Raw genomic sequence first — 19,907 nt, 5'->3', positions numbered from 1 at the left:
GACCATGCAGGGGGAGGGTGTGTCATCTGCAGTCAACAGGGTATGTCTCTGGCCAGAGAATGCCCAGGTTCCCCGCCAGGAAGTCCTCCCAGACCATATTGTCAGAGCTGTGTGGAGCCTTATCCCTGAGTGTGTCAGAGGACAGCTCCACTGGTAGAGCGCCTGGTAATGTGGCGGTTGCCACCTGCAACCCCAGAACTTTGTGGGTGGAGGCGGGAGGATCAGGAGTTCAAGGGCATCAGCAACATAGTGAGTTCAGGTCAGGTTGGACTATGTGAGGCCTTGTCCTAAGAATGGAAGGAAGGGAGGGGAAGGGGCAAGGAAGGGGGAGAGGAGGGGAGGAGAGGAGAGGGCATTTGGCCAGATAGCTCAGCAGGTAAAGGTGTGTGTTCATAATGCCTGGTGACCTGAATTAGATCCATAGAAGCCAGATACAAATAGAGAGAACTGACATCCATAAAACTGTCATCTGACCTCCCTCCACGAGTGCACCGTGGTATGCTCACACATGCTCTCACACACGCATGCCCACACATGCACAGTCCCATAAGTGAAACACAGGCACTAATGATACTGTGAAATACCAAGTTCCCCTGTACCAGGGCACTGTTGGGGGTGACAGGGGAATCAACCCCAAGACCCACCATAGCTCTGAATTGCACTCGGCTGCTTGTCTGAGCCGCCTGACTGCTCCTGTCTCCAGAGCTTGGAGGGTGTCCCGTAGAGCCTCGGGGTCACGTGAGGTCACAGGGAGTCCCAGGTGGCAGCAGTTTACCCTGCTTACCCACCTTCACCTCCACACTGCAGGCCCCTGAGGCGCGGGCACCCCTGAAGGCTCCCTCTGCCCATAGGCAGCGTGTCTCCAGTTTTCTCCACCTTGGGAGGGAGCTTGACATCACTGTGTTTGCACCCCCAGGCCTCCTGAAGACTCTTAACACCACAATCGAAGAGATGGAGGCCGTGAGCAAGGCAGGGCTGGGGATGCTGAAGTTCGTGGAGGCCGTCATGGGCTACTGCGATGTGTTTCGGGAGATCAAGCCCAAAAGAGACAAGGTGAGCCTCGCTGCCCTGGGGTCAGAGTTCAAGTGTCCATAATGTTGCTGAAAAACGCTGGCAGCTTCTGACCCGAAACCTCCTAAAGACTAGGAGCCTGGTCACTGGTGTCTCTCACGTAGCCTCTCACACGGCATGTGGACAGGCAGGGCTGAGGCCTGTGTGCACAGTGTAAAGATGGCCGCAGCCACACCCCAAGCCGAGAGGGCGGCTTAACCTTGGTAGCACTGTTGGCTGTAGGGCTGGCTTCTCCCTCCTGCTGGGGACATCAAGTGAAAATCCCTGTCTCTGTCTAGTAGATGCCTATTGTCCCCACTCAGGAGTATGTCCAGCCATTGTCACATGACCCCTTTGCAGGCGTGGTCAGCCCCATAGTGAACAACTGGACTGAAATCGTTTCAAAGGGAACAGTTGAATTCTATCATCTTCCGAGATTCCCACTAGAATCTAAATTGTCTGGAAGCCATTCTCTTGAACTTTTGACTAAAAACCACCAAGCTGCCTCTCTGTGATGTCAGGACACAAACCCGAGATGTCTGCTATTTTAGGGGCAGGGTATTTTTTTTTCCTAACGTGAGGACGAGCTCTTACAGCTTCGAGTGGCTCAGAAGAGAAGCCACCTGATGCACTGGGGTGGGGGTGGGGGACCTGTTCAGTGGCCAGAGTCCCTGCTGAGGGAGATGGGAACCTGGGTTCAGATTCCTAGCACCCATGGGAAAGGTTAGGTTAGCCATGTAATCCTGTAACCCCCTAACACACACGCACACACACACACACACACACACACACACACACACACCCCAAAGATATGTGTCTTGATGGTGGCCCCACCATGTACAGAACACAATATCAACACCCTTGGGAAAGAAACCCTTCACTACTCACTGTCTTCATGTAGGTCAGCAGTTCTCAAGACTCCTTTGGGGGTCAAATGACCCTTTCACAGAGGCCAGATATTTACATTGGGATTCCTAACAGAAGCAAAGCTACAGTTACAACGTAGCAAAGAGAATAATTTCATGGATGGGGGTCACCACAACATGCGGAACTGTCTGAAAGGGTCTCGGCCTTAGGTTGAGAACCCCAGATGTAGGTGGAGATGGCTGGGCCATCCGCTCACTGTCTTCCCACAGGTGGCCAGGCTGGAGCGGAATTTCTTTCTAACCAAACGGGAGCTAGAGAGGATCCAGAACGAGCTGGCGGCAATCCAAAAGGAACTGGAGGCTTTGGGAGCCAAGTATGAGGCCGCCATCTTGGAGAAACAGAAGCTGCAGGAGGAGGCAGAGATCATGGAGAGGCGGCTGATCGCAGCGGACAAACTCATTTCTGGTCTGGGCTCAGAAAATGTCAGGTGAGGGGCATCACCCACTTCATGAGGGGAGCCATGATCTACACAAACAGATCCCACACTCCAAAGCACTATGGGAAGCGGGTTCCCATTGGTCAAGGCCAGGAGGGAGCAGCTCACGGTGGCCTCCCTGTCCCATGCAGGTGGCTGAACGACCTGGATGAGCTAATGCACCGGCGGGTGAAGCTGCTAGGTGATTGCTTGCTCTGTGCAGCCTTCTTGAGCTATGAGGGCGCCTTCACCTGGGAGTTTCGTGATGCGATGGTCAACCAGGAGTGGAGGAACGACATCTTGGATCGAGACATTCCCCTGAGTCAGCCTTTCCGACTGGAGAACCTCCTCACAGATGATGTTGAGATCAGCAGGTACCACACCGAGCCCAGAGGATTCTGCCTGGGCATCACCTGGGGATGGGGGTCTGAAGCACAGTCATCCCTGAGCAAGGTTACACATTGTTCTAGAAGGCTGACCCTGTGACCTGCAACGTTGGGGTCACAGCTTGGTGGGGTAAGTTCATCAGCTCGTGGTTGTCCCTCGCAGGTGGGGCTCCCAGGGCCTTCCCCCTGATGAGCTCTCGGTTCAGAACGGCATCCTTACAACCCGGGCCAGTCGCTTCCCGCTCTGCATCGACCCCCAGCAGCAGGCCCTCAACTGGATCAAAAGAAAGGAGGAGAGGAACAATCTACGGGTACGGCCCCCCTGCCTAGAGTCCTGCTCTATGCTCCATCCTGAACCCCACCTGAGGACAGAGCAGCCCCTTCCTCTGCTTGGGGGCTCAAGATGAAAGCACCTTTTTGACAAAGACCATACCTTCTGTCTTTATTCCTCTCTGCCCAGAACAGGGCTTAGTGTGGCCCAGGAAGCTCTGTTGTGTGTATCTGGGTTGAGGAGGGGAGGCTAAGGTGACAGCTTCATTTGGATGGGACCCACTTAGCAAGCCTCTCAGTCATTCAAAGCAGACAACACTGTGGCTTTTTAAGAGTATTTGCAGTCCTATAACAGTTAACAGAGTCAGTGTAGAATATTTGTTACCCCCATCCCCATCCCAACCAAGAACAATGATGTTTCCTTTAGTGATTGTTGCCCGGCCATTGGCAACTGCTAATATAGTTTCTGTCTCCATGGCTTTGCCTACTCTAGATATCTCCTATGGATAGGACCATTTAGTTTTGAATCGTTTGTGATTGGCTTCTTTTATGTTGTAGAGGTTCAATGATGTAGCAGGTGTAGGTGCTTTGTCCCAGCCTCTCTGTCTTCTTCATGGCTGTGTAATTTTCCTTTGTATGGACATACCACATTTTATTGCTCCACCATCAGTTGAAGAACAGGGTTGTTCCCACTTTATGGTGTTGCTGTGAACATCTGCATACACACTTCTTTTTCATGCATGTTGTTTGTGAGGGGTGGGTCATGCATGTGCAGTCAGAGGAGAACTTTATGGAGCTGACTCTCTCCATCTACCATGTGAATTCTAGGGATCAAACTCAGGCTTGCATGGCCTTTACTCACCGAGCCACGTCACCAGCCCTATCTGTGTCCACATTCATGGTCCTCCAGGGCACACACCAAGAGTGGGATTGTTGGGACTCCAGCTTTTGCCAAGCTGCCAAATTAGTGGTCTCGAGTTTGGTCCTGTGCTTGCTTCTCTGACTCTTGTTTCCCGCTTGACTCTCCTATCTCTGGCTCCTACTGTTCTGCAGAGCGCGCGCTCCCTCTCACTCACTCGCAAGGCCTCATTAGGCGTGGCACATATCCCAGCTCCTGCCTCTTGCCTGCAGGTTGCTTCCTTCAATGACCCCGACTTCCTCAAGCAGCTAGAGATGTCCATAAAGTATGGGACGCCCTTCCTATTCCATGACGTGGACGAGTACATCGACCCTGTGATTGACAATGTTCTGGAGAAGAACATCAAGATTTCCCAAGGCCGCCAGTTCATCATCCTGGGGGACAAGGAAGTTGACTATGACTCCAACTTCCGGCTCTATCTCAACACCAAGCTGGCCAACCCTAGATACTCCCCATCGGTGTTTGGGAAGGCCATGGTCATCAACTATACTGGTAAGAAAGGACAGATCTGGCTGCAAACATCCAAGACCCCATCTTGAAAGTGAGGCTTCATGGGCACCTTGTTTCCTAGTGGTGTCCCGGTCTTTCCGTAGAAGCTGTTTTTGCTGGTCACTCAGTTCTTAATGTGTAGGGACTGGGGACTTTGGGATGCAGTGAGCTGCAGGTGTCTGGGTATGCCTAGCCTGGACTCCAGGTAAGCGATAGAGGGTCCTTTATCCTTTCAGTCACTCTGAAGGGTCTGGAGGACCAGCTGCTGAGTGTGCTGGTGGCCTATGAGAGGCGTGAGCTGGAGGAGCAGAGGGAGCACCTCATCCAAGAGACCAGCGAGAACAAGAACCTGCTCAAGGACCTTGAGGACTCACTCCTGCGGGAGCTGGCTACGTCCACAGGGAACATGCTGGATAATGTGGAGCTGGTGCAGACCCTGGAAGAGACCAAGTCCAAGGCCACAGAGGTGGGCACCTCCGTGCAGGCGGGAAGGGGCCCTGTCACCCTGAGTCTGGGAGAGCAGCCTCAGACAGGAGCATTGAATCAACCTTTTCTCACCTGACAAAAAGAAAAGGCCACTTCGGGGCTAGAGGGACGGCTCAGTAGTTAGGGGCACTGGCTACTCTTGCAGAGGACCTGAGTTGGGTTCCCAGCACCCACATCGCAGCTCGCAACCCTCTAGTTCCAGTTCCAGGGTCTCCAATACCCTCTTACGGCCCCCAAAGGCATCAGGCATGCATGTGGTGTATGTATGTACATGCATGCAAAATACTTACACATGTAAAAGAAATGTTAAAAAAAAAAAAGGAAGGGCCATGCTGGTGTAGGGGGGAAGCTCTCCTGTACAGCAAGGCAACCTTCTGGAATTGAGAGTCATGGTGAAGCCCAGCCATGCCTACTTTAAATAAAAAGGGAAGTTAGTTCAAAAGGCGGAGACTGTACTGATGTGGCTTCAGGTGAGGCTGGATCCAGGACCCATCTCTGTGCTGGGCCTATGTTCAGTCGACTCCATGTTCTTCCAGTTTCTGCATGAGAGGACATGGCCTGATATCCCTCAAGTTCAAGGTCCCTGCAGGGTCTGGGGACTTCAGGGAGCATGTCATAGTTCCTTTTATGCCCCACAGTCCAGCCCCTACACCCCAGGCCGTCTAGGCTGTTGTCGTTGCGCACCCCCCCCCATTTCCATGGTAACTGAGGTCCTTCTGCAGGTTTCAGAGAAGCTGAAGCTGGCAGAAAAGACAGCCCTGGACATTGATCGGCTGCGGGATGGCTACCGGCCGGCCGCGAGACGGGGCGCCATCCTGTTCTTCGTGCTGTCCGAGATGGCGCTGGTCAACTCCATGTACCAGTATTCCCTCATCGCCTTCCTGGAGGTCTTTGGGCTGTCACTGAAGAAGTCACTACCTGACTCCATCCTTTTGAAGCGGCTGAAAAACATCATGGACACGTTGACCTTCAACATCTACAACTATGGCTGCACCGGTGAGGGGAGGGAGCCCGGCTCGGATCACAGAAACCTAGCTGGCCCTGTGCCGGCCACTCACTTTAAGAAGGGGTGTCCAGAGAGCCAACTTTTAGACCACGTCTTTAGTGAGATAAGATTCACCAGCCCCAAATCCCACCCCACAAGATACCCCACTCCAGGCTTAGTAGAGTTCACAGAGGCCCTAAAACTGGGATACCCCCTGGTCTATCACCAGTTTCTTGACCTCTCCCTCCCTTCTCCACCCTAGCAGCCTCTGCAGAGCTTCCTGATTGAGGGCACACCTGTTCTGGGCACTTCCTGTCAAGGGAGTCGCAGAACATGTGATTCTCATAGCTAGCCTCTTCATTTAATACATCTCAACACTGAGGCTTGCGCCGTGGCAAGTATCAGGATTCAGCTGGTTCAGGACTGACTTGTCCTCTGTTTCTCGGCTTTTTGGCTTTTTGGCTGTTTGGCTAGTGCAGTACGGCTGTCAATAACTGCTACAGTGCTGGCTGGCGTCGTCGTCTTCTTCTTCTTCTTCTTCTTCTCCTCCTCCTCCTCCTCCTCCTCCTCCTCCTCCTCCTCCTCCTCCTCCTCCTCCTCCTTCTCCTTCTCCTCCTCCTCTCCTCCTCCTCCTCTTCCTCCTCCTCCTCCTCTTCCTCCTCCTTCTTCTTCCTCCTCCCTCCCCCTCCCCCTCCCTCCCCCTCCCCTCCTCCCTCCCTCCTCCTTCTTCTCCCCGCCCCCCCCCACACACACACCTGTGTGTGTTGGTCCCAGAACTGGAACTCTAAGCCTCGTGCGTGCCAGGCGAACATTCTTCCACTGAACTCCTTCCCGACCTGAACACTTGGTTTTGTTTTTGATATTGGATCCATGCGTTCCACATGCCGGGGCTCTGACTTCTGGAGGGACTACCCAACTGGTTTCCAAAATGGTGGCACTGTTTTCTACTCTCCAAACGCACTGTTTGTCAAGAACACTTTTTATTCTAAACCCATGGGATGTGATCACCATCTGGCCAGCACCCGCTCTGGCTTCGTCTGTGCTGCCACCCCCCCCCCCACTTGGATTGGACTTAACCTGCCAGTGACCGATGAGCTGCTTCTGTGGGTCATGTGCTTTTTGAAATAATGGCATGACCGTCACTTCCGTACTCTGGAAACTCCACATCTCTGTCCCAGCAACTGAGTTCTGGCGCTTTGTGGAGAGGGTGCTCCTACCCTGAATACACACCCTCCACTTAGAAACCTGTGGTTCTGGTTGATGTCACCGTGCCAGGGACACACAGGCGTCTGTCACTGCAGGCTGCCCTTTTGTGCCTGGACAGCTGTGGTCCTCAGGTGAAAAAAGCCCCAAGTGTAGCCACTCAGCGATGTGGGCTTTCACTTCATTCTCCTCGGATCTGACGGGCAGGGTGTGGGGCCTCAGTCCCAAAGCGCGGTCTCTATCCCCGTCTCTCCGCAGGGCTGTTTGAGAAGCACAAGCTACTCTTCTCCTTCAACATGACCATCAAGATAGAGCAGGCAGAGGGCAGGGTCCCCCAGGATGAGCTAGACTTCTTTCTAAAAGGTAATGGATGTGCTTGCTGGCTTCCACCCTCACCCTATCCACGAGCACCCTCGACATGCCCTCACCCTATCCACGAGCACCCTCGACATGCGTGTCCATTCACCATAAACGTTGCCAGTAGCGAAATCCCCTTCAAGCTGGGCTTCCAAGAACTACCAGTCATTTAACAACCTCTGCCTCAGAAACACTTCCTGGTTGGCCCAGGGCACCTTTGCCGGGAGCTGTGTTGAGACTGGAGGCCTGGCTAAGCTATCCAGCTGGGCTTACTGTTGACATAAGCCAATGCCTCCTCGCTCCTCGGCAAAGGGACCTCTTCCCAGAGCAAGAGCCATGGAAGTGCCTGGTCTGCGTGCTGGGCGTGGAGAGCCTCTGACTGGGCTGGCGCCCTCTCCTCCCTGTTACTAGGGAACATTTCTCTGGAGAAAAGCAAATGGAAGAAGCCGTGCACCTGGCTGTCAGACCAGGGCTGGGAAGATATCATTCTCCTGTCAGAGAAGTTCTCAGACATCTTCGGGAATCTTCCCTTTGATATCGAGCACAATCTCCCTACCTGGCAGGAGGTAAGTGTGTATATTCTCCCCAAGACAACAGCTGTCTCTGTCTCCACGCTGAACCCATAGCCTCCCCTTGCCAGGAAAATGCTTCCAGAAGCTACTCCCTGTGCTCAGGGCCCTTGAGTGCCTCGATAACACTTTTCTTCAACTGACCCTGCTAGCTATGTGGGACAACCAGCCACCCCTTTGCTGGGTGGGCATGTCAACTATCCATTCATGTGCCTACCATCCCTAATCTCTCTGCTGCCCCCTGTCCATCTGTTCATTCATCTGTCAACCTGTCTGTTCCTTCATCACCAATGCATCTACCCTCCATCTACCCATCCATCCATCCATCATCCATCCAGCAGACCACCCATCCATCTATCCATCCGTCTACCCACTGTTCATTCACCCATCATCTATATTTAAGTCTGTCCACCAGTCTGTCCTTTAATTCATCTGTCTATCACCAATCCAACTGTTTCTCTGTCTACCTATCCCTCTATCACCCATCCATCCATCCATCCATCCATCCATCCATGTATCCATTTAAACATCCACCCGTACAACTGTTCATCTCTCCACCTATCTGACCATCCCTCCATTATACATTTACCTGTCCACCTATGTGTTTATCTGTCTATTCATCCAATTATACAACTATCCATCCATGTCTGCATGCATGCATCCATTCATCTATCCATCCATTTATACAACCATCTATCATCCATTCATCTATCTGTTCATCCATCCATCCTTCCATCTGTCTGTCTGACTATCCATCCATCCTTCTATCTGTCTGTCCGTCTGTCCATCCATCCATCTATCCATCTGTTCATCTATCTATCCATCCATTTATACAACCATGCATACAATTGTTCATCTGTCCATCACACATTCCCCTGTCCATCCATCCTTAGACCTACTTACTGGGCGCCTCCTGGATGTCATGTCCCTCCGAACCCCACAGTGATTGCTACTCACTCTTCTGTTGTTGTTGTTGTTTTTCTTTTTCCAGCTTGTGTTTTTCGGTGTCAACAATGACACCTAGATCGAGAGTTCAGATCTTCCCCTCTCTTCCGGTGGCACTTGGCATCTTCATATGCAAACAGTAGCCTGCGTCATTTCTGAGCTGATGCCACAGTCAATACTCTTTGCTTCTCGCAGTGGTACGACAAGGACTCACTAGAGCAGTTCCCGTTCCCCCTGCGCTATGATGACCACATCACTGCTTTCCAGAAACTGCTTATTTTACGATGCTTCCGAGTGGACCGGGTGTACCGGGCTGTGACTGACTATGTGACCCTCACCATGGGAGAAAAGTGAGTGCCCCTGCCCCAGACTCCCAGGATCAGGGCTAGCTTGATCTAACCTAGTCTGACCTCCGATGTGAAGCTGCAGTACCCCCAAACAAACATAGAGGGCCACACTCCAGCAGAAAGGGAAACTTAAAAGTGTTCTAGTATTTTAAATTATTCATTTGTGCATGTGTGAGAGCACAGGTACATGCACGTGGGCACATGTTGTATGTATGATGTACGCTTTAAGGCCAGAGCTCAACCTTGGGTATCATTCCTTCAGAGCCCAAGCTCAAATTAGGACCAAGGATTAGCCCAGGCTGTCTCTGCTTCCTTAGCACTGGGATTCCAAATATTCATACCCAGCTTTTTATGTGGATGGTGTTGGGGATTGAACTCAGGTCCTCATGTGCGTGAGGCAAACACTTTTGCCAACTGGGCCATCTTCCTAGCACCTTAATTTCAAGTAGCATATTTATTTTATCTTTTTTTTTTTCCGGAGCTGGGGACCGAACCCAGGGCCTTGAGCTTGCTAGGCAAGCGCTCTACCAATGAGCTAAATCCCCAACCCTGTAGCATATATATTTTAAAGAGTATTAAAAATATTGCCATTTCTTGTAAGTTGTATAAAAACATTATAAGCTATTTTATAGGCTCGTGTGGTGTTCAGTCTTTAAAAGCTTTTTTTTTTTAAGATTTATTTATTTTACGTATGTGAGTACGTTGTCTCTGTCTTCAGACACACCAGAAAAAGGCATCGGATCTCATTACAGATGGTTGTGAGCCACCTTGTCGATACTGGGAATTGAACTCGGGACCTCTAGAAGAGCAGTCAGTGCTCTTAACCGCTGAGCCATCTCTCCAGCCTCTTCAAAAGCTTTAGATGGACTTATACTCACAGCGCATCTCAGTAGGGAGCAGCCAGAGGCTGAGGGCTCAATAACTCAGACTACCTGGTAGTTGCCATATGGGATGGTGTGGCTCTTGTACTGAGCCAGTCTGAGAGCTAACATCCTGGCTCACATGTGCCTTCCTGTCTTCATGGCCAGCAAGCTGTGGGAGAGATGAGGAGCAGGGGCCGAGAGGGGCTCAGTGGCAACTGAAAACTTAATGTCCTGAACCTGGGGCAGCTGCCCTGCATGACTGCCAGCTGATAGTGGGTGGCAACAGGGTCCCTGAGCGACCTGGTCCTCTATCTCCTCAGAAGAAACTAGAAATTCAGATTTGAAAACAAAATGAGGGGCTGGAGAGATGGCTCCGTGGTTAAGAGCACTGGCTGCTCTTCCAGAGGTCCTGAGTTCAAATCCCAGCATCCACATGGTGGCTCAAAGCCATCTTTAGTGGGATCTGATGCCCTCTTCTGGTGTCTGAAGATAGTGACAGTGTGCTTACATACATGGAATAAATAAACAAACAAACAAACAAATGTTTTAAAAAAGAAAACAAAAGACTTTAGACATAAATTTCTTTCAAATAGATCATTGCCCATTGTCTTAGTCAGGGTTTCTATTCCTGCACAAACATCACGACCAGGAAACGAGTTGGGGAGGAAAGAGTTTATTCAGCTCACACTTCCACATTGCTGTTCATCACCAAAGGAAGTCAGGACTGGAACTCAAGCAGGGCAGGAAGCAGGAGCTGATGCAGAGGCCATGGAGGGATGTTACTTCCTGGCTTGCTCCCGCTGGCTTGCTCAGTTTGCTCTCTTATAGAACCCAAGACCACCAGCCCAGGGACAGCACCACCCACAATGGGCTGGTCCTCCCTGCTTGATCACTAACTGAGAAAAATGCCTTACAGCTGGGTCTCATGGAGGCCTTTCCTCAACTGAGGCTCCTTTCTCTGCAATAACTCCAGCTTGTGTCACGTTGACACGCAAAACCAGCCAGTACAGCCATGGAAAGTTATCTTTTCTTAACTTTTATTAGTTCTTTGTGATAATTAGGCACAGGGCATTTTACCATATTCACTGTTCTCTCCTCCCACACCCACCCATTACCTACCCATCTTTGTATTATCATTTAAAAAAAAACACTGAATTCCATTTTGTGCCTCCCATATCATCTTGGACATGTGGCCTTCCATGGAAGACAACTGATTCTCTTCCTTCCAGATTTTCATAGCCAGTAGCTCCTCGGGGAGGGGTGGAGCTTTGTGTCCCCCACCCCCCGCCAGAACTTGTGGATAGACAGACCTGTCTATATGGGGTGCTAGGAAAATCCACAGCTATTACTCTGCTAAATGGACCCAGTACCAATGGCCTCCTGACAGTTTATTTCTATACCTGTGCGGACGTAGGTGGTGAGTGACATAGAAATTCTGACCTACTGAACTGTGAGTCTCCTCCTCTTTCTGCACTGGCGGCTGCCTTGGTCTGTTCTGTCTCACTACAACCAAGTACTGGATGCTGGGTGATGCAGAGGAAAAAGAGGCTGGCAGAAAGAGGCAGGGCTACCTGCAGAAGAGGCCACTCATGTGCTGTGCGGAGCCTTACTTCACAATCACCTGATCGTGTGAGACGGACCACAGTCCTACGAGAAGCTCATTAGTTCTTTCCAAGGGTGGCGATCTGCTTCTAGCAGGCAAACCTCTTGATACCATCATGTCAGGGTTCACATGGTCAGCGCATGTATGTTTAGGGGACAAACTATCTGAATTATAATTTAACTTATTGAAAGCCCTAAAGAAAGGGACAGTGTGGGACATGCCCCTAGAGCTGTTGACGTGTGCCTGAGACCTGTGCACATGGAGGGTAGGTCAAAGCACCCATCTCAATACCAACCAGTTGAAACCAGTATTATGTGGGGAACACGCGAAGTTCGAGGGAGCCAGAGAGGTCCCTGCCACAGAGGAGGACATCATCAGCTCTCTGTGTGTAACAGGATTCTCAAAAGGCCAGGACACATGTCTGAAGAGCTACGTGAGAGCCATAGTCAGAAGGTTCTGGATGCTGAGGGGTGGGGTGAGGGTCGGGAGGTACCTGGAGCCGTCTCGCAGATGGTTTCACGTTCTTCCTTTCCTCAGGTATGTGCAGCCCCCAATGATCAGCTTTGAGGCCATTTTCGAGCAGAGCACCCCCAATTCGCCCATTGTGTTCATCCTGAGTCCCGGCTCTGACCCTGCCAGTGACCTCATGAAGCTGGCTGAGCGGAGTGGCTTTGGGGGCACTCGCCTCAAGTTCCTTGCAATGGGTCAAGGCCAAGAAAAGGTAGCTGGTGGGCTCAATGTGGGCTGTGAGGAGAGCTGCCTGGGTGGGACAAAAGCTTAGACCAAACAGTGTGACACCAATGATAGCCTGACTGTGGTCTCCCTGCCCCCTGTGACCACTGAACTCTGTCACCATGGCTCCATGTGGGTCAGTGGTCTTAGACTCCTGGTGTGTGGCTCAGGAACCCATTAGTGAGGCCAAACGTGGGAATTTTAGGGGGGCCCTTCGGAGGCCCTTTGTCCCATGTCCCATTCTGTGCCATTTGCCAACTCATTGTGACAGGGCATAAGCACTAGGGAAAGCTGGGGGCGAGAGGGAGCCGACTGCCAGTCGTGACTTTTTTTGCGAGGTATCTGTGAAGCTCTGACAAATGCTTCCACCAGAGCACAGGACAGGAAGTGACACTGGCGGGCAGGGCACCACCCTCAGAACTGGAGGAAGCCAGTTCCACATGAGCCACACAGGCCTTAGTTAAAGCCAAGGAAACACCGAAGGAGAAGCTGGTGTCTCTGCTCCCCGGATGGGAATGTGGACCACCTCTGTACTGCGGGGGGGCCCTTTGCGTCTGAATCCCATGCCAGTTCTACTTCCTGGAGGGGTGGGCAGGACTCTTGCAGGCAGGCCTGCTCCGGTCTGAGGAAGTTAAAGATCTTGGGGCATGGAGGCTAGGGAGGCAGGAGGCTCATCACTTAAGCTATGACTGGCCCCGAGGTCACTGGTGGTAGTGAGGTTGTCTCAGGATGGCTTCCAGCTTAACTCTGGTCACCTTGGCTCTGGGATCCCTCTGGCTGCCTTGAAGCATGGATTGGCCTGGCTTGGGAACACTAGTTCGCCCCTGGATACCACACCATCCTCCTCCTGCAGGTGGCGCTGCAGCTGCTGGAGACAGCAGTGGCTCGTGGACAGTGGCTGATGTTACAGAACTGCCACCTCCTGGTCAAGTGGCTGAAGGACCTGGAGAAGTCCCTGGAGAGGATCACCAAGCCGCACCCTGACTTCCGCCTGTGGCTCACCACAGACCCCACCAAGGGCTTCCCCATTGGAATCCTGCAGAAGTCCTTAAAGGTCTGCCCTGCTCAGCCCTGCTCCTGGTCGCTCCTGCGGAGAGCACTAGGGTGAAGGGGCTGCCCTAAGTACCCATCCCATTCTCCTTAAGTGGCTGTGTAACTTGGGCGTGTTTGATGCCTAGGTCTCCCATCCCAGCTAGAGAACGTTGTGGGAGCAGCTGAGAGTGCCTGTGTCAGGTCTCTCTCTTCTGCCCTCCTGCAGGTGGTCACGGAGCCGCCGAACGGGCTCAAACTGAACATGAGGGCGACCTATTTCAAGATCTCCCACGATATGCTGGAGCAGTGTCCCCATACCGCCTTCAAGCCCCTGGTCTACGTGCTGGCCTTCTTCCACGCCGTGGTACAGGAGAGGAGGAAGTTTGGCAAGATCGGCTGGAACGTGTACTACGATTTCAATGAGTCTGACTTCCAGGTGAGCATGGCGACTTGTCCGGCCGGTGCCCCCCAAGCTGGCTGACTTCCGTACCTGCCTTCTCAGTTCACCAGTTTCAGGCTGTGAATAGCTGTTAACCACAACTGTTCCTCCTCTCTTAAGGTCTGCATGGAAATCCTAAACACATATTTAACGAAAGCCTTCCAGCAGCACGACCCTCGCATTCCGTGGGGCAGCCTCAAGTACCTTATTGGAGAGGTAATGGTGACTGGGAACCTCATGAGGGCTGGGGTCTGGGACCGAGACAGCCATCCTCTGAGCTCTTGGGACAGTCCTTGCTCCTGCCCCCGCCCACCCCTTACCACTCTAAGATCCCTGAAAAATACGTTCGCCTCCTCACCGTTGTTCTGAGACAAACTCTATTGCCAGGGAGGTTGCTTGTAGGGCCCCAGGCCCCCTGCTAGTCTTCTCCAGGCAGCTCCCCTCCCGCCAATGCACTGAGCACATCCAGGGAACCTTGCGGTCTTCTTGGAGCATGGGTACCATGACTCTCGCAGAACTCATGGAAAAGCTTCTAGATTCGAGAGTTCTGCAATGTATAAGGACTGACAGCTCATGTCCTAGCTCTTGTCTGTGGCTGATCCATTCGGTGCCCTCCTTGGGCTGCTCCGTGCCTTGACTCCGTTCTCAGGGAGTCTCAGACCACAGCATGAGTCTATAGATAAAGCCACCTCTCGCCTCTCTGACCCAGAAGGTTCTTTGAGTAGACAGGCTGGAGTCGGGCAATGGTGGGGGCTGGAGCTGTAAGGCCATGTAGGGTTGTGGGTCTAGCTGGCTGGCTCTTGCCCACTCTGACCTCAGGTCATGTACGGAGGCCGAGCCATCGACAGCTTCGACAGGCGCATCCTCACCACGTACATGGATGAGTACCTGGGAGACTTCATTTTCGATACTTTTCAACCGTTCCACTTCTTCCGGAACAAGGACGTGGACTATAAAATCCCCGTGGGTGACGTGAAGGATAAATTCGTTGGTGAGCTATCCTAGGGTGGAGGAAGGTCTTTAAAAGATTGCAGATTTTATCTGCTTGGGCTCTTAGCCACCCTCTCCTGATGATGGGGACTCATGAGCTGGCCGAGTGAGGCCATCCTTTGGGCTCTGCCTCCCCTCAGTGCTGCTCCCTAGCTGGAACCTCACCTGGAAGGGCGGGGCAGCCCTGGGACGCTCACTGCGCCATCTGCCTGACAGACACAGCATCTGGGGACAGGCGAGGTGGAGCAGGGCCCTTATTTTAAAACGGAATAGTGGAATTACTTTTGTTTCTGGGGACTGGGGAGGGGACTGGGTAGCAGGGACAAATGCAACCTGCTCTCTCTCTCTCTCTCTCTGTGATTCTAGAAGCCATTGAGGCCCTTCCACTCGCCAACACGCCAGAAGTGTTTGGTCTCCATTCCAATGCTGAGATTGGCTATTATACACAGGCAGCTCGCGACATGTGGGGCCATCTACTAGAACTGCAGCCGCAGACCGGTATGGCTGCCAGGGACCTCGTTAGCTTGGTTGGGGGCAGAGGGTGCTTCTGGTGGATGTAGGTAGCTTGTCGAAGGATGAAGAAACTTCCGAAGTCCCATCTTCTAGGCAGCCAGCCTGGAAGTCCCTTAAAATGTCATCCTTCCAGGGGAGTCCAGCAGCGGCGTCAGCCGTGATGACTACATCGGCCAGGTGGCCAAGGACATTGAGAACAAGATGCCCAAGATCTTCGACCTGGACCAAGTTCGGAAGCATCTGGGCCTGAACATCTCACCCACCTCAGTGGTCCTGCTGCAGGAGCTGGGGCGCTTCAACAAGCTTGTCATTCGTATGACTAGGTCTCTCGCTGAGCTCCAGAGGGTAAGCGTGAGCCCAGGGCTTGGCAGTCCCTCAGGGAGCGGGGAGCTCCTGGTCCTCCGCAGTCTCGCTGAGGAACCTCCATCCTGCCGACAGGCCTTGGCTGGGGAAGTTGGAATGAGCAATGAGCTGGATGACGTAGCCAGGTCTCTCTTCCTCGGGCACATCCCTCACATCTGGAGGAAGCTCGCCCCTGACACCCTGAAGACCCTCGGAAACTGGATGGTCTACTTCCTGCGGCGGTTCAACCAGTACACCCTGTGGGTAAGCGCCGGGGCCACTGTGGGTTTGTCCCTGGCCACCTCCCCGCACCTGGTTCCCAGCGTTGACCCCTGCGAATGTATTTTGGGGGTGCCAGGAATAACCCTTCAGTTGCCACGGGGCCAGTCTTGTGCCCGGAATGCCTTTGGGAGTCTGACTTGCTCCTGTGATGATTTCTTCTGAACATGTCTTGACGCTTGTTCTAGCTCATTCTTTTCAGGGTCTTTATCCTTCCTCCTCTGGGTGACATTCAGGCAGCGACTATGCACCTGTGCGCCACAAAGAGCACCGTGGTCCCTGTCCCTGAATGCAGCCTGTGGGTATGCCTAGAGCACACGTGCATTTGATTTACTCGTTAACTATGAGGTAGCCTCTAACTCTGTAGCCCAGGCTGACCTTGAACTGGGAACAATCCTGCTGCCTCAGCCCCCCAAGTGTCGGGATTACGGGTGTGAGCTAAAGCCTTGAGTCCTCTGGAAAGTTGAAGCTGTGATACGCGGAGACCGTGTTTGTTCTTGTCTTCACATCTCCGTGGTCTTTGAGTTTGGAGCCTTTGCTAATGGAACCTCTGATTGGTTTTGCCCTGCATCTCTTTAATGAAGGTAGTGTGGAGGGCGTTTCGTAGGCTTAAAGACATCTTGTATTTTCTGTGGACCATCGTTTATGTCTGTTTCCTTTCGGTGGAAGGCCCCATCTTTTTACATTGATTTTTTTTTAAATGTGTGTGTGTACAGTTCATATATGGAGGTCAGAGGACAACTTTTGGGAATCAGTCCTTGCCTTCCGCCTTATTTGAGACAGGGTCTCCCGTTCGCTGATGCACCCTGCAGGCTACCTGGCCCGTGAGCTTCTGACCATCCTCTTGCCCTGTCTCCCATCTCACTGTAGGGGGCACTAGGTTTACAGATGGATGCGGGTACACCCAGCGTTCCATAGTTTCTAGGGATCCAAACCCAGGTCCTCAGGCTTGTGTGCGGCTTTACCCATTGAACCGTCTCCCCAGGCCTTTTCATTGATTTTTTTTTTTTTTAAAGAGCTCTCTGCGCAAGACAGAAAGTAACCCTTGATACACAGACTCTTCCCTGCTGGGAGCCATTTACTTGGATTGGATGATGATATGGGGTGTGTGTGTGTGTGTGTGTGTGTGTGTGTGTGTGTGTGTGTGTGTGTGTGTGTGTGTGTTTCAATGGAAGGGCCTTAAGTTTGTGTGCAGCCAAGTCTTGTCTTTGGTCGCTTCTGGGCTTTGTAATTCTCCACTTGAGAAAAACAATGGGAGGTTTGATCTGGTACTTTTATGGGTGTGTGTATTTCTGAGTGCATGTGGGCGTGTGCACGAGTGTAATTCCTTACAAACGATGACTCCGTTTGTTGAAAGCGAGTTTCTCATTAGGACGAGAGGCTCTGATTGTGCTGGCTGGTCAGGGCACACCAGATGTCTCTGCTGCCTCAACACTGGGGTTACAGGCTGGTGTTTTCAGTGTGGGTTCTGAGGAGCGAAGTCAGGTCCCCACATTTGTGTGGCAAGTACTTTAATGACCATGGTCTCTCCCTAAATTGTTCCACCTGGAGTTTGGTGGTCAGCTGTCTCTCCATGGGGAATCAAACTGACCTAATACCAACAGTTGTCACCATGGGAAATCAGGTATTTTTATCATCTTTGAACCTAGTGTCACAGCCTAAGCCCCCACACCTTGCCTACTTTCCAGGTCACGGAGAGCGAGCCCAGTGTGATGTGGCTCTCAGGGCTGCACATCCCAGAGTCCTATCTCACAGCCCTAGTGCAGGCCACATGCCGGAGGAATGGCTGGCCACTGGACCGGTCCACCTTGTTCACACAAGTGACCAAGTTCCAAGATGCCGATGAAGTAAATGAGCGTGCGGGGCAAGGTATAGTAAATGTCGTGTATCTTGGTCCCCATTTGGGGCTTCCCTTCCAGAATCATTCCCAAATTGAAGTGTCATGTTTTCTGTCTTGCTTTTAAGCAGGGCTGTGGCCTACAGTGCTTCCTCTGGCATCTCAGAGAGCAGAGTTTCTCATTGGAGATTAGCAGTCACGGGGCAGGTGGATGTCCGGGAGGCCCAGCTAGTTTGTGGCAAGTGGGTTCCTGGGTCAAGAGAGTTTTCAGTGGGGTTGGGGATTTAGCTCAGTGGTAGAGCGCTTGCCAAGGCCCTGGGTTTGGTCCCCAGCTCCGAAAAATAGAAAAAAAGAAAAAAAAGTTTTCAGTGAGATCTCTGGCTTCCCTGTGATTCCTGAGGGGCAGGGGTGTGGGAGCCAGAGAGCACATAGGCTAGCTGGCCTGTTGCCTCAGGCACGCCCAACCTTTTGACATTGTGACAGGACCGCTATCAATTACAAAGTTCCCATTTGAGAACTGCACAATCTGTTTAATAATCTAAGCACATCCTCTCCCTCTGAGGCCCAAACAGGCAGTCCAGTTAGGGGAAAGGGATCCAAAGATAGGCAAGTCAGAGACCGTTGCAAAGACCAAACTGCACATCTGCTACAGATGTGTAGTGGGCCTAGGTCCAGCCCCTGCATGCTTTGATTGCTGGTTCCGTCTCTGAGCTCCCATGGGCCCAGGTTAGTCAACCCCTCTGGCTCTGACTCTCCCAAGGAGACTGGGTAATGGAGGGAGGGGTTTGTAAAGTACTGGGAGGAGAGGAGGGAGGGGGGACTTTGATCAGGATGTAAAGTGAGTAATTGGGGGAAAAAAAACATGAAAAACAAAAACCTCATACTGTTTTAAGAAGGTCTGCTTTTAAGTTTTGGGCTGAACTGTAGCCACCCCTGTCCTCTGCCCATGGGTCATGGCTGCTAGAACGTGCCGATTTCAGCCCCTCCAGCAGGACTCTGCGTGTTCTAGCAGAAAACTTGGTTTCCCTGGCTAGAGCACACAGGAGTGCAAAGAACAGAAGGTCCTTTATGGGTGTTTAGGGAGAGTGGATTACTGGGCAAGTCTCAGGAGTCCTCAGATAGGTTCTACCATCCAACTACCATTCTGGTTGGGGACAGGTGGATAGGTTTTGCTTTTGGCGAGGGCCCTCAATCCTAACCACTAGATCACCAGGAAGTGTTGGTGCTCTCGGCTTTGGGGTTTCTGCCTGCCAGAGTTCATACTCCTCTTGGACTTGCCTTTGGCTCAGAGGACGCTATGTGCTGGTTCTGAGTGAGCTGTGTGCCCTGACGCCAGACTCCAGGGCAAGAGGTGCCCATGAGGACCCACCTCCTTAGAGTCTTTTGTCTCCTGACTAGCTATTTTCCTTGGGAAGCGGGGCAGGGTTGAGTTCAGGGGTGGGAGGCCCCCCTCAGTGGTCTTTGCATGTGTCCTCTGTGCACACCTGAGAGTAGCAGCCACTCAGCAGGACACAGATGCATTCTCTTGTCACACCCAGGGTGCTTTGTCTCTGGGCTCTACCTGGAAGGTGCTGACTGGGACATAGAGAGAGGGTGTCTTGTCAAGAGCAAGCCCAAGGTGCTGGTTGTGGACTTGCCCATCCTGAAGATCATCCCCATTGAAGGTCATCGCCTGAAGTTACAGGTGAGTTTCTTCCCTGGTCCCATGGTGCCTTCTCTCCTCTCAAAGCTAGGGAAATCTTGGAGGTTAAGCTCTGGGCCAGTACAGGGGAAAACTCTGATATGCATATGGGTACCCAACATCCACAAGGGTCCAAGCTCAGAGCCTGTGGTAGAGACCCAGGGAAATTAGGAGATTTGGGGCACACTAATGAGTTACAGTGGCTTCATTTAGGGTCCATAACCTGTGGACTTGCACAGCCACCCACT

The 19,907-nt window shown here is 52.2% G+C and overlaps 1 protein-coding gene across 2 annotated transcripts in view; it reads left to right on the top strand.

The window, feature by feature from the left end:
- Dnah10 (dynein, axonemal, heavy chain 10) overlaps positions 1-19,907 on the top strand; it is a 124,059-nt gene that overhangs the window by 102,966 nt on the left and 1,186 nt on the right. For both annotated transcript variants that reach the window (XM_087579736.1, XM_087579735.1), the window contains exons 59-78: positions 917-1,053; positions 2,187-2,404; positions 2,545-2,766; positions 2,942-3,089; positions 4,180-4,459; positions 4,693-4,922; positions 5,665-5,938; positions 7,389-7,493; positions 7,899-8,053; positions 9,197-9,351; positions 12,352-12,535; positions 13,400-13,600; positions 13,805-14,014; positions 14,138-14,233; positions 14,837-15,008; positions 15,374-15,505; positions 15,654-15,865; positions 15,959-16,126; positions 17,830-18,010; positions 19,517-19,662. In XM_087579736.1, coding sequence (XP_087435862.1) covers positions 917-1,053; positions 2,187-2,404; positions 2,545-2,766; positions 2,942-3,089; positions 4,180-4,459; positions 4,693-4,922; positions 5,665-5,938; positions 7,389-7,493; positions 7,899-8,053; positions 9,197-9,351; positions 12,352-12,535; positions 13,400-13,600; positions 13,805-14,014; positions 14,138-14,233; positions 14,837-15,008; positions 15,374-15,505; positions 15,654-15,865; positions 15,959-16,126; positions 17,830-18,010; positions 19,517-19,662 — 3,626 coding nt within the window. The remainder of the gene's footprint in view (positions 1-916; positions 1,054-2,186; positions 2,405-2,544; positions 2,767-2,941; positions 3,090-4,179; positions 4,460-4,692; positions 4,923-5,664; positions 5,939-7,388; positions 7,494-7,898; positions 8,054-9,196; positions 9,352-12,351; positions 12,536-13,399; positions 13,601-13,804; positions 14,015-14,137; positions 14,234-14,836; positions 15,009-15,373; positions 15,506-15,653; positions 15,866-15,958; positions 16,127-17,829; positions 18,011-19,516; positions 19,663-19,907) is intronic.

This window comes from Rattus norvegicus, chromosome 12 (assembly GCF_021556685.1).
Source record: "Rattus norvegicus strain SHRSP/BbbUtx chromosome 12, alternate assembly SHRSP_T2T, whole genome shotgun sequence".
In the NCBI taxonomy this organism is placed as follows: Eukaryota; Metazoa; Chordata; class Mammalia; order Rodentia; family Muridae; genus Rattus; species Rattus norvegicus.
Note: the sequence above shows the minus strand (reverse complement) of the source record. Positions and strands in the feature narration are given on the sequence as shown.